Source organism: Osmia lignaria, chromosome 8, assembly GCF_051020975.1.
Source record: "Osmia lignaria lignaria isolate PbOS001 chromosome 8, iyOsmLign1, whole genome shotgun sequence".
In the NCBI taxonomy this organism is placed as follows: Eukaryota; Metazoa; Arthropoda; class Insecta; order Hymenoptera; family Megachilidae; genus Osmia; species Osmia lignaria.
This window is the reverse complement of record NC_135039.1, coordinates 16,097,456-16,111,840: the sequence shown is the minus strand read 5'-3', so window position 1 is coordinate 16,111,840 and position 14,385 is coordinate 16,097,456. Positions and strand designations below refer to the sequence as shown.

Here is a 14,385-nt window from a genome sequence, read left to right as displayed (position 1 = left end):
TAGGGTTTTTCATCCCTCGTAGGCGTTTGCTTTTTTTCACCGTAACAAACGTAATTTGGCGTCAAAACAGATTCAAGCCATCAGGCGCAATTAAATCAGGTTCGCGAAACGCTAGAACTGCAGAAATTGAACATTTTATCCGGTGTGACGCGGTGTCGCGTGATGTCGCGCGATAGCAAGCAAAATCGGTGTAGCGTTACGCTTGTTCGCTTGCTCACTCGAACGCGTTGCAATACTAGGTAAATGGGTGATAAACGTCAATGTGTTATACCGTTTGAAAATACTAAATTGTTTTTCTCTATAGATCGTTGTTTTCTATTCGTTTTTGTAATAAGAAAAGAAAGATCGTGGGAAAAAAATGATCGGCTTCGATTAGAGTGATGAAACTACAATCGATATCATTGTCAACGAGCGATAAAAAAAGCGTTATCGTTATAAGATCTAAGGAATGATTACATATAATCGAGAATGAAGCGGATCTTTGTAGATTCGTGGTGAAAGAGATAATAGGAAAGCAACGTTCGACCGTGGCATTGACGATGAGTAAGAACCCTTAGGCACGACCGTGACCTCGATCCAGCTAACGCTAACGCTAACGCCTTATTTATTTCCCGCGCTCTGACCAAATACTTTGGCTCGTTCGCGATATAGGTGAGTTCTCTCGAAATAAGGTAAGAATGGGAAAGCTTGGAACGTGATGTGACGAGAATCAGTTCGAAACGGTGTATTCCGTGAACGACGCGACGTTCCATTTCCTTGAAATATTCCTTTTCATGAAAGACCAATTTCATTGTTAAGCTTTTAACTTTGAGTCTTGCATCTTGCTAAATTCAATTATTTCAAAATAATAGATACATATGTAGTTGAAAGTGGTCGGAAAGTCATTTTGTCATTCCATACCAGCCGCTGAAACAAGATACGGAGGTTATTATTATCCCGCCAGAAATAGAGTGGAGCATGTATAAAAGTTACCGAGTTGGTCGAATAAACTCGATGAAAATGAAAATGAATCAAGTTTATTTCGGCGGAGATAATTTCGTCTCCCGTTCCTGTCCTTTCTCTTTCTTCAATTGCATTTCCGCGTTACACCCTCCAGTGTTAACGAACAAACAACGCGACGATATTGAAATTTCACAATTGGAATGCGCTCGCATCAGCATATCCTGCGCTTTCATCGCTTTCCTTCTCATTCCCTATCACCGCTCGTATTCTATTCGTTGGCAAAACAGTGAATAGCTAGAAATATGATTACGTTTGATAAAATATTATCAGCGAAAAGGAAGCCAGTAAGTGTAGCAGTCAAGCGTACGTGCCAAATATGTGTGTATTCCTCCATTTTATTTCAAATGTATTTGCTCGTTGCTGGCTTTATTTCTTTTTTTTCTTTTTTTTCTTTTTTTTCTTTTTTTCAACATTTTTCTCGTTATTAGGTATATTTGAAAAGGAGGAACAAGACGAGATCCTACTGAACGCGAAATCTTCTTCTTTGACTGTTTCAGGAAGCGGAAGCAAGGACAGCAAGGGTGGAAAGGAGGGCGGATCGTCGTGCGGTCCTTACGCCGGTGAGTTGATATTCCTAACGAACGATACGTATAATAATATAATAATGTAACGAGGTTGCCACGAACGTGACCAATCCTCCGTAGAGGTCGAAGGATTTCGTTTCCACGAAAGAACAGAGTAACGCTATTTATAAAGCAATGCTAGACCTTGCTTCGAGCTGGTATTAAGAAACGTTCGGAATATCGTCAACGACCAGCCAGGACCGATTATATCGATTATATCGGTGTAGTCTTATTGCGTCGAAAACGTTACGATTCGCGAGCTTGCTTTCGATAGGAAATCGAAATCTTGCTGCCTAATTCTCGACTATATATTTCCAAATATTCCTCTCCTCTCGCTCCCTCTCGCGTCTTCCTCCGCCATCGCTTTACCCAAGCATCCGGCCTCGTCTCTGGTCTATTAATATTTTTCGGTTATTTTGGAAAACTGCCGCTTACCGAGCGAAGAACGTTTATAACGCAAAGTTTCTTTCAAACCTCGTCGTATGTATCTCGAAAGGCGGATGGTTGAACGTTGAAATTTTAATTTTCCACAGTCGATTATATTATACTAGAACGAAAATGAAGAAGTTGATAAGTAGGCAGGATGCAACGCGTCAGAAATGAGTAGCAGCAGCAGACACACCCAGGAGTCTGCGTCTAGTACGCGCTATCGGTATTGATCCATACGCATCGTTTCTCTGTTCGCCTTGCTCATCTCTCTTTCTCTTTTATTACAACTAAGCTTGCTGCCTTCTAAAATTCCTTCGTCTTCCGATCAATCGAAATCGAGCAATTTCGCGGACTCGATCGAATCGGTGCCGAATCGAGCTCGTGTTGGACGTCCGTGTCTCGTCTCGTCTTGTCTTGTCGAAGCAAAGACCGGAAAGGCAGCCGATTATTATGCAGCTGACAGACAATTGCCGACGCTTCCCCTATTAACATATAGCGAGAGTAAAAAAACGTGGCGAAAATACGCGAGAGAGTCTCGTGGTGAAACGGAAACTCGATAGATGATAGATGATTTCTGTTTCAGCGGCCGAATGCGGAGATGCGCCAAAGAAGAAAGGATTTTTCAAAGGTTTCTGGAAGAGATCGCGTCATTACTCTCTGGAGAACCAATAGCCCAGGGTAAGCGGTAAGGTGACGAGCCACCAGCGACAGAGACACGCGTTACGCCAACATCACCATTATCGACAGCAACGCGTCCCTACCACCGCTTTGACGAACAATGCTTGTTGCTGCATCGTCCAGTAGCGCATCGATACCGCTTCGTGCTAATTCTTCCAGCGACAACATTCGCGTCCTTCTTCGTCCATTTCGTCGACCTTTTAGTAAGTCAGTCGCCCTCGACCGGTGCCGTGGGGTACCAGCCCCCAAAGATCCAACCAGCTACACCAATCCGTGGGTAAATCTTATTCACCTAATTTACACTTTCGTTCTTCGTTCTTCGTTCTTCGTTCTTCTTTCCTTTCTCTTTCACTGTCACTTTCACTATCACTTTCACTAATTCACTTTCTTTACCTATCCTATCGAATCGTTTGCTCTCGTTAAAGACGCTTCGATCGAAATTCGGGTCCTCTTCCTTTACCCTGTGTCGGTCGCGAAAGTTTTCTTCTTTTCGAAAAATCTCTTCTCCCTAACTTAACTTTCGAAAAATCGCTTCTGAAACGCGCGCACGCTTTCTCTAAGCGAATTACCTCTAACCGTATATAATATAATAAAGTCAAACTGTCGTACGCGTAACGTAAATTTTACTTTACAGAAATTCACCGGTTAAGTCGTAATAATCTCAGCGAGGTGGAAGGTAAGATCGATCCTAAATTGGAACGAGTGCGCGCGGCTCTACTCGAGAGTAGATAGTCGTAAAAATCACATCACTCACGATCAGATGAAAGACCGTGTGGCTAATCTAATCGGTCGTCCGATCGTTAAATTGTCTTTAATCATGATCAAACGAGAGCTAGCTACCCGTTTCTTTCCCATCTTTCTTCAACGCGTACTCAACGCGGAAATCCTACGTTTGTTAGAAAGACTAACTCCACCTACTCGAACTATTGGAATATTAAATAAAACACTTTGCACGGTGTTAAATTCTCACTTCTGAGAAATCTGCAAAGTCACGAGGAACGTGCCGAACGATACAAGTATCGTAAGACAAGCCCTTATTATCGATAATTCTGTAATTTCACGCTAACGACTCTTAACAGGTTATCTATATTGTATAGACATTATTTTGATTACATTACTATTTCTACCGCCAACACTACTATCCTCGTCATCGCTATTTGCTATCGCTATTGCTATTACTATTATAGGGTTATCCAAAATAGGCAGACTATAGGCAGTTTTTTTTAATTATGAGTTATTATCCCTGACAATTATCTATGAAAAATTACATCTGCCAAATGACCACCACGACCACCTTTGCAGACATCAACTCGTAAATGAACATTTTCGCATATTTGCTCGTTTAATTTACCAACTTCATTTGTAATATTGTTTTTGAGGTCATGAATCGTTGCTGGTTTGCTGGCATAAACTTTACTTTTCAAATAACCCCAAAGAAAAAACTCGAATGAGGTGAAATCACATCACCATTCCTTGAAATTAATCGACCATTGAATTTCGATCGCAATAAACTGATGTTTTCACGTGTTATGTGTAATTTCAGCCATAAATAATCAGTAATCATTTCACTGTAACTGCATCTTCTTTCTCGTTTTCGAAAAAGAATGGACCGATTACGCCTTTTTTTGGATCAAGTGATTTTTCTTTAATAACTCTTGTAACTCATATAACTCATATCCGACAATTTTGCTTATTGACATGTCCATCCAATGTGAAGTGAGCTTCATCGCTCAAGATGATGTTGCGTGAAAACAATTGAACGTTGTTCTAACAACCAATCACTGAAATTTCTGCGTTGCAAATGGTCACGTTCATTTCAATTCTTGTGTTAATTGAATTTTAAAAGCATGTAAAAGAAATGCTCTCAACTCTTGAGAACAGCAGCAATGTTTTCAATCGTATACGACTCCATTGTTAAAATTGTCTATCATTGTAGGATAGAAACAAAAGAAAGTGAAACATGGCGTTTGACAGATGTTCTCTCATTCAACATCCTAAAGATACATTTGGATAACCCTTTACTATTACTATTACTATTACTATTACTATTACTATTACTATTACTGCTGCCATTACCTAACACAGCCATCGTTATCATCATCATTATTTATTACTATTATTATTGTCATTATCGTTATCATCCTTGTTATTATCATTGTTGCTATTACTAATATCACTTATGACCATCTATTGCTCGACATATTAGCGCTGCTGCTATCATCATCGTTCTCATCATTTTCATTTTCATCGTCATCGTCATCGTCATCGTCATCGTCATCGTCATCGTCGTTAATCGTTTATATAATTATTATTTTATTTATTGTTTTTAGTATTATATTTAGAGTTGTTATAATCTCATTCGTCGTTATTACTGTTTACCCAAACACCTTTATCGGATACATCACATTATACACATATAATTATAAACTATGAATCAACAACTTAACGTACAAATGAATTCCTGTTATCAGTAATCGATATTATTATCATTATCATCATCATCATCATTAATATATCAAGAAAATGGAGATTATATAGGTAGTAATGTAACGAATGATGGCGATAATAACGATAACTCGTAAATTTATGTTTAGTAAAATTTTCAGTTCGATGCTTCTGTTTAGTAAAATTTTCTTTTCGAGAAGAATGTTGAATGCCAAAGATTGTCTGGCGGTATGTCGAGTTCGAGCGTACAGTTATCGTTTCTTACTCTCTTGCTTCTATCTATTTATTTGTATGGCTATTTAATTACCAGTCGATCGAACGATTTAAACCTGTATCGGATTTCTTCACGAAACTAAAAATGAAATTGAAACTCGAGCATTTAAGCAAATCGTTTCAACGTTCACGAACATGGCGACGCGAGCACGACGATTGCTTCAAAGATAACTGGTATGTATCAAGGAACACGTAGAAAGGAAATAAGGAAGAAGGAAATACGATAACTATTTATCCAACCGCAAAATAGGTTCGAATAAACTCGCGGTGATATTATTTTCTTCCTGCGGCGTATACATACATTATATATTATAGTTTAGCGCAATCTTGCTCTGCAGTGTATAATGGATCCTGTAAATAACGATTGCAATCGAGGATACGTAGAAAGACAAAAGGATAAAGAAGATGCTGTTTAACGCGACGCGACGCGACGCGACGCGACGGGTGATGATCGCGTGGATACAGTAAGAATGGGCATTCGAGATGCATCGGCCGAGGATTGCTTGAGCCTGAAACAGCTCTGTCGTGCTTTCTTGCACATCCGTTGGCACGCATGCACACCTACCTGATAAGACTTCCTAAGTTAACAAATAGTTTAACAAAGATTAATGCTATTCGAATGAAATGCCAATTAAACGAACCTTTGTAAAGCATTTTAGCCAAAGGTGGTATCTCATTTTGCATACACCTTTCGTTAATTTCGATGAAATAACAAACCATCGGTTTTCGAGGCTTTTCCTTTCGTTTCACAATCGATTCGTCTTGCCGCTGCATCTAACCACGACGAAAAGAATAAGGGCTACGTCAGCTTACCCAGCTTGTATTAGCAACTTACACAATTGATCGTGAGTGAAAGAGAGGGAGAGCAAAGTTTATAAAGCAAAGAAATTCCAGTTGTTGACAATCAACATGACGATTATGAAAATAAGCTCGATTCGTAAACGCGTTCATCGCGATATCGAGGCTAACTCACAATTTCACAAGTTTTTATGATAAAACGTATTAGGGCTAGTCGATGGAATCGTTTGACGAATCGAATGCTTCACGCTACAACCTATGGTACTAACACAATATCCTCACGATTATTTCATAATTCTAATTCTAATTCTAATTGTAATTACATCGAAATCTTCCGATTAAGTTTTGCGTCTAGGTGCCATTGGTTTCTACTTCGATACACGTGCCTAATACATCCCGCTGTCTTCACCAGAAGACGGATATTTTCTTTTATGCGTACCCTATTCGCTGCGGCGTTTCGGGCAGAATCGTTTCTTCGTTTACCCTTGCGCATCGATTATTCTTCTCGAACGCGAGACAGACTACATAGAATCGTTCGTCGCATTTCTTGCTTCGAATAGAAAGTATTAAATCTTGGAAGAAACTTGAAGAAAATGAAAACGTTCAAATGAAAGAGTAGCCTAGAAGATGATAGTCGATAGAAAACACAGAAATTGAAAAAAAAAGGTAACAAAATGATGACGATTTTATTTAGGATAATTAGAGATAATAACGTTTTTTAAGAACAACTCGATACCGAGTAAATAAGCGAGAACGACTTTTATGTAAATTTTCTTAATAATTTTGTATAAAGTTTTATTTAAAGTTTCAATCTACCAATAAATTGAACGAAAGTTTATAAAATAAATGAAAACCTGTCTTGTGTCGTATTATTTTTCAAGCTGAATCTGTAATATTGTGCGCTAACGCGTTACAGCTGGTAAGTGATTAATCCGTGGAAAAAAAAACGAAAGAAACGAATTTCGGATCGATACTTTCCAATCGAGTATAATGGTCGAGAAGGAAAATTTTGAAAAAATGGCCAATAAATTAACGGAAAATGAGAGAAACGCGAGCATTATCGACTATGCTTGAAATTTTATAGGAACAACTCGATGCGTGTGTAAATCGAATAAAAACAAAACGCTCCGTTACACCGCTTTATACAAATTTATTGTTTCCTTAAACATTAATCGTGTTACGATTTCAAACATTTTCTCGACATATGCAAAAGAATCTTAAGAGCAAGTATATCGGCTTTACAAAGTTACTAAGTCTAATTTTAACCGACCAAATTTATCCATTTCTCTATCTCGCTCCCACTCCCTTTTTCTTTTTCTCTCTCTCTCTCTCTCTTACTCGCGCTTTTATTCTTCTTTCTTCTTAGGACCTTAGAGTTGGCTTCTCTCTTTGCATTTTAAGAGGTAGAAATCTTGCGCGTATAAATTCTTGACTCTATCGCTCGTTCTCATTCGTTCGTTCGTTCGTTCGTTCACACGCGCATACACCCTCCTCTTTTCTTCTCATTGCGTAGCTAGATGCACGATAAATCACGAAAAAACGGGAGTCGTCGGATTATGGAACGAAGGAATCGAAAACTCTTTCTCTTTCTCTCTGCTCAAACGAAACGAAAACTTTAAAATATATGTATATGAGACAGATACGAATACGTGGACGACGCTTGGGAGTTACCTTCAATTACAATTATTACTTCAAAGTTTATTCCTTATTTCGTTATCAATAAAAATCGTTACATAGTAGTTTGGGTTGCTGCTTGACGCCAGACGAATCGACAAGCAACCGATTATAGTAATAGTAATAGCGGTAATATTACAGTAATAATAAATGGTAGCGGTATCGTGTATAGGATGTATGTGACTGTGCGAGGGTGTTTCGGTGTAACGTGTACGAGGCTGCGCAAGTCAAATATGAGTACACGGCAAATCTTCATTTTCTTCTTCTTCTTCTTTATCTTCATCTTCATCTTCTTCTTCTTCTTCTTCTTCTTCTTCTTCGTTTTCTTTTTCTTCGAATCCTTTATTTTTCTTTTACTTTTCAATTCTTTCGACTTCATATTTCGATGAGAATATCTTCTTCTACACTGATTTTATCATCGAATCCTCTTGCTGTTTCTTAGCAGATATTTCTGTTCTATTCAAACGTAATACACTTTGGGTAACGAGTACCGATGATAATCAAGCAGCTGCGAGAATAAGAAAAAGAAAAGAACAAGAACTAAGGAAAAATGGACGTTAGTTAGTTGCTTTCAATGATTTCAAATCGGTGCCATAACTTTGAAACATCCGTTTTGCCGTGTAGAGTCCCATCCTTCAACTTTCGCGCGATCGTGTGTAATGTATTTTGTATGCATATCGCGCGCTTCTGCGTATGTCAGATTTATATATATTTTTATATATATATATATATCATCCTGGTGTACGTGTTGCAACTCTCAACTCGTTTCTCACCCCCATCCCACTTTCTCCTCTTTCTTTCTTTCTTTTTCTCTCTCTCTCTCTCTCTCTCTCTCTTTCGCGCGCTCTCTCTCTCTCTCCCTATCTATCTCTGTTATACAACGTTCGTCGATTCATTCCCTTTTCGCATAGCAATAATAATGAAAAGTGTAAACAGCTAAAAGAACTGCATCAATGGGGAGGGGAAGGAGGAATTCCATCGATCGGGATCGCAACGAATTCATGCCGTTCCACTCTTCGCCGCACACTCGTTTGTAAAGTGTCATCGTCCACCACGTCACATCACGTCACGTCACGTCACGTCACAGTCTTAATCGTTACAGTCGTCACTCTTAGACTGATATCAACATTTATTCCTGTAAAAGAGCTTTTTCTCGCACCTCCCCAGACACGACTTGTTTCGATTCTTCTCAATTCATGTTTAATTCTCACGAAATCGATGTTTTCTTCTTTCGTGCTCAACCCCCCCCCCCGCGCTAGTTCGCTTCCTTTTAACTCGTTGGAATCTTTCCCGAACACTCGTTCCTCTTTCACGCCCTTTCCAACATCCTCTCTATCATTTGTTCTCTCTTTCATTCTTTAACCCTTTCGCTCTCTCTTTCTCTCTCTGCCTCCCCTGCTCTCTCACGCATGCGCTCTTTTTCTTTCTTGCCTTCTCTTTACTCCTCTCTCGCATCCTTACGTTCTCTACAAAAAAAAGACTGTAAACCTAACACGCAATAGTTTACTATTATTTATTATCATTATTTCTTATACTTAATGCATGCTTGTGTATTTGTCTCTCCATCCACGAATCGACGCACACGATCGCTAATGATCTATCGACGCGTGTATATGTGCACGTAGATGTATAGTTTTCATCGAATTACAACCAATTATTGATTTTTATAAGAGATGAAAAAACGCGGTAGCTAAATTAAAATAAAAATACAAGAAGAAAAAAAAGAAAAAAAAGAAAAGAACGAAAAGGCTAGATAGATTGCGATCGCACAATTCCCGCTGCCTTTTCGCCAATCGATATATATCTATTACCACGTATAATGCACATCGTACGTATATATGTGTGTGCGTATGTATATTATGTATGTATATGAATTTGGCTCTGTTCGTCTTTATGTAAGTGTTTTAAGTATTTCCAAAGATATCGTGTATACTTGTACGTGCTTATTGCCGAATATTGAGTCGAATCGAAGAGGAGAGAACGACGACTGAAATATGATAGCTGTTGTTGTTCTTGTTGTTGTTGTTGTTGTTGTTGCTGTTGCTGTTGCTGTTGCTGTTGCTGTTGCTGATGTAGTTGCTTCTCATCGAACGTCACGCGGCAAGCTTGCGGCAGTTCCGGCGCGACTCGTGCGGCATGACGCATTCCACTCGCTGTTCATTAAAATAATCGACCGTATCGTTTAATATTAATATTAGATATTTATGTTGGGTCCCAGAGGTTACTGAAACAGAGAAAACGGACACGTCCTGCGTTAACTGTCTCACAGGTACGTCTACCCAATCGTATTGGGCCAATTACTGTAAAAAAAGCTACGTATTTCCTTTTGTCGCGTTCATTATTCAAACGATTCCGTCTTGACTGGCAAAGAAAAGTAATTGGCCGTCGTTCGTAAGACGTGGTTCGCTGCTGAAACCAAACTATAACACGCGGTTAGTCATCGTAGCAAGCTGATACATCGAACCAAAGCGGTCGCCGCGACTGAAATTATGCTAGAATGACTCATACTCCTGCGCGTCCTTTCCTACCGATCAAACGTCTCGCGAGTTTCAAATTCGCGATTGCTCTAAACCGTTTTCCCTCCGAGGGAAATCGATATCCGTTTCCTCCATCAACGTTCCACGACGTTTTCAACTATTCACGTATAACGTATTCCCCTAATACAAAACCGAGTGAACGCGAGCCGGATCCCTTGTAGCGGAGTAACGAGTTTTTACCGACGAACCAATGAACGCGTAACAATGAAAGCGTGTACGCAGAAATGACACGTTATTACAAAGAGACACGTAGAATACGTATCTATTCGATAAACAGAAGGAAACAACTGACAAAAGTGTAATGTTGTGTGCATCGTTTTCAAATCTCCTACACCGTCGTATGTATATAGGTACGTATGTATACCAACCTAATAGCCGCAGGCCAGGAGGTAGTCCCCGAGTTTTTCAACGACTGACGCGGCTTGCTGTGGCTGTATGGGGTCTTCGTACAGGGAGACAACTACCGATTGCGTCGTCTTCATGCAGTGAACGCCGACCTTGCCAAGTTTTGCCCTTATCACTCGATCCGTTCCCGACAAGTAAATGTACCTGTTGCCGGCCAAGGTGACGCCCGACGAGGTCAGAATATCCTGATCGTCGAATCCCTGGACCAATTTTGCCAGCTCCTCTTTGCTCACCTACACCCACAAAAATATCGTATGTTCGCCTTTCGATGCAAACTCGACGAATTACATGCTCATCCGGGGTTCGAATAAACGACCGAAACAATCGAAACCATCAATATGTATCTGACAAAACGCGACACGATTATCGCTTTGCGCTGGTCACAATGTTCTCCTAGATAATTCAACCTAACACAATTTTGATTAACGGTACATATCATTAATCGATACCTTTTTCATCAATACTTAATTAGATTAGATATAAATGCAAACAAAATATTATACGTCAACGCGTGCGTCATCTTGTTACAAAAACACCTTCCTAAATAAGTAGACTCGGTTCGGTTCGGTTCGGTTCGGTTCGGTTCGGTTCGGTTCGGTTCGGTGCGGTTCGATTTAGTCTTGACCTCTTTACAATACCCAACTATTACATGCTTGCTTACACGTCCACGTAAATGTGCAACGATAAACCTGATCGAGGTCAAAATGTTGCCAATTTATCAATTTTCTTTGAACGCGATACATGCTTTGAAAAATCGCTTTCCGATCGTTTCACATTTTACACATCATTTACACACCGTCGATCAAAATATACAGCCAAATGCACAGAATCAAATTTCATTCCGTCACTGTGTATGTACTCTAAAACCTCTCTAGGACACCTGTTTTTACGAAAGCTCTCGTCGCAGAAAAAAATAATAGCAAGTGTTATTCTGATCACACCGTGTCACGCTTATCAAGTGATATATTGCGAATAGAAAAAGAAAGAAAAGAATGTTGCGAGAGGAATCGTGAAAATTTTCAATTTTGTTTGTCCGCTCGATCGGGCTCCGTGGAACCCCGCTTTGCGATTCGAGTCACGATACTGTGGGGAGGTTGCTGTCCGGCCAGCATCGCCATTTTGGCATTCGTAACCGGAAAGTGTGTGTGTGTGTGTGTACGCATGCGCGCGCGCGAGGCCACGGTGCAGCTGGCGACCTTTATCTCAACGACGACGACGACGACGACGACGACGACAACGTTTCACCGTCCACATGAAATCTTTTCCCCGATTCAATCAACAAATCTACGTTTCATCTTACGATCCAACACACTTTTCAATAAAATTCCTCTTACATCAAATTGATCCTTCTTGTTCCTTTCAAGCAAAAATTTTCTTTATAATCCTACAAACTTCTCGAACAATACTGTATAATAAAGTCACCGAATACAATTACATCCTAAAATGAAACGAATACCGATAGATACGTTCTCCATGGAATTCCACGATGCTAAAATGCATATATCTAAGTAAGTACAGATTTTGTACTAAATAAACAATTTACGTGGGCGTAAAGAAAAAAAAAGGAAAAAAGGAAGCTTAACCCTTCTGGGTTCTATTCCCACTCATTCCGACTTTCTCAATATGTATTTCTAGCTCCCTTTCACTCAAATCCTTTCGCACCACATTCTCAAATCCTTACGATTTACCGACACGATTCGCAAAAGCTTTTCACGCACAACACGGATGGCGCGTCAATCGAGTTCAACTTTTCTGAAATTGTCCGTTTGATAATTTTAAACGTTCAACGATTTTGCAGTTAAATGTTTGCTAATAACAAAATGTCAAGACGCAACCTTGTAAATACTCGAATATGTTCAGTTTATAAATACTGATCGCTGAAAAGCCGAAAATTCGTTTCAAAATTCATTCCGTACGTCGATACGCAATAAAATTTTTTATTTCGTTACCAACACCAAAATATTTTCTTCCAAACGTTTACAATTTTTAGTTCGTACAAGTGAAAAACTTGCCTATCGGACGTACAACATATTTCGACGTCTACGTACATGCATCTCTGTCTCCGTCTCTCTCTCTCTCTCTCTCTCTCTCTCTCTCTCTCTCTCTCTCTCTCTCTCTCTCTCTCTCTCTCTCTCTCTCTCTCTCTCTCTCTCTGTTTCTCGATAACAGAATCGTTTTCAAAGAAATGAGTCATGCTTCGTCATGAACAAACTTAATAATTTTCACTCTGTTCGATGCAAGTATCCTGTTTACTCTGTAAATGGCCGTCAAGTTTCGAAACGTACCGGCTTTGCCGGAAAACAGAAGCCACCATTAAGAGAAGGAGCCACCATTTCCATGAGCGGCAGCGACAATGTGCCCGGCAGGCAGCCATGTTAAACTTAATCGAAAACCATTCAACTTCGACCAGACAAACTTTCTTTTTGCAAAAACCACCACACCCAGCTACATTTTTTAATGATCGCTTGTTAATCGTACTAAATCGATAGCCACGAGAAACTCGAGAAATATCAAGCCTGCTCCTGCTTCTCTATTTTTTCACCTACCTACGAGTCGGCAATTTACGCGACGACGAATCTGTGATGGCCGGCCTTGCGGACATATTTGGGCGGTGGACAACATTTCTTGGAAAACTCTTTTATCAGGAAAATACTCACTGTATACAACGATTCACATCTTTAAAATCTATTCGTCTATTCGTCTATTCGACCATTCGACCCTTTAATTATCGTTCCACCTAACCGGCGTAGGTAGCGTGAGGCGATCATGCCGGCTCAACACGCGGAACTTGCAACAATTCCATCATTTATATGTACATAAGCCATCAATCTATTATATCTATCTATCTATCTATCTATCTATCTATCTATCTTTGTTATTTCGATAAAATAACATTGGATAATAGTTGGACGATAGCATTTTTTAACCATTCAACCCAACTATGCTTTCTTATTCTAACCCACACTATTCCTTTCAATTTCTATACATTTACACTACACATTATCGAACGTATAGAAAATTATCCTTTAAAATTCAATATATCTACATATGTACAAGATTCTATCCTATCCTATCCTACACATGTCCAATATATCTGTGCATACGAATGTGTATATTTTCGATAAAGAAACGAAATAAGGTATTCGATCGAGTCCTCGGCCACGCTAAACAATGAAAAATAAGAAAACGAGAAATTCGACAAGCTATATTATACGGCAAGTCTACTTTTTTTTTTTTTTTTTCTTCTTTTTGTATTTTTTAACGCATATTTAGCCTACACTTTCCCTCTTGTCGGCCAGCTAATAATAAGCTTCCGAGGCGTCAGCAGAACGAGATACGATTACTTACTTCGAAGCCCTCAGACTTTGCCCAGACATTGCCATCGTGTCCTCCGATTGCAGCTTTGGTAACACATCTAGACGCGAGCAGCTGCTTGTCAACGTAATCCTGCCAGCTCATTTTTTAACACAAGCGGCTCGACAAACTCTTCACTACAGCACTAAAGACACAACCCGTCACCGACTGACTCCTCTCACGACTACCTATATGCGCTCAACGCCGGTCACACTTCTCTTTTACCC

At 39.6% G+C, this 14,385-nt stretch overlaps 2 protein-coding genes across 6 annotated transcripts in view; one reads left to right on the top strand and one right to left on the bottom strand.

The window, feature by feature from the left end:
- LOC117606413 (uncharacterized) overlaps positions 1–9,609 on the top strand; it is a 26,871-nt gene extending 17,262 nt beyond the window's left edge. For 4 of the 5 annotated variants that reach the window (XM_034328801.2, XM_034328803.2, XM_034328800.2 and 1 more), the window contains 2 exons: positions 1,500–1,562; positions 2,578–9,609. In XM_034328801.2, coding sequence (XP_034184692.2) covers positions 1,500–1,562; positions 2,578–2,666 — 152 coding nt within the window. In that variant the 3' untranslated portion in view covers positions 2,667–9,609. The remainder of the gene's footprint in view (positions 1–1,499; positions 1,563–2,577) is intronic. The other variant, XR_004581960.2, reaches the window with a different exon arrangement.
- chic (profilin chickadee) lies at positions 8,654–14,385 on the bottom strand. The gene is made up of 3 exons (XM_034328922.2): positions 14,153–14,385; positions 10,768–11,037; positions 8,654–10,086 (listed from the first exon to the last, which is right to left on the bottom strand). Exons 1-2 carry the CDS (start codon positions 14,261–14,263, stop codon positions 10,768–10,770), a joined length of 381 nt encoding a protein of 126 aa, XP_034184813.1. The 5' UTR covers positions 14,264–14,385; the 3' UTR covers positions 8,654–10,086.

What these genes read in the sequence shown, in the direction of transcription:
- chic (XM_034328922.2), bottom strand. Translation starts at nt 14,263, where the DNA reads ATGAGCTGGCAGGATTACGTTGACAAGCAGCTGCTCGCGTCTAGATGT. An exon ending in CAAAGTCTGAGGGCTTCGAA is followed by an intron (nt 11,038 to 14,152) that starts GTAAGTAATCGT and finishes TTGTGGGTGTAG; the next exon opens with GTGAGCAAAGAGGAGCTGGC.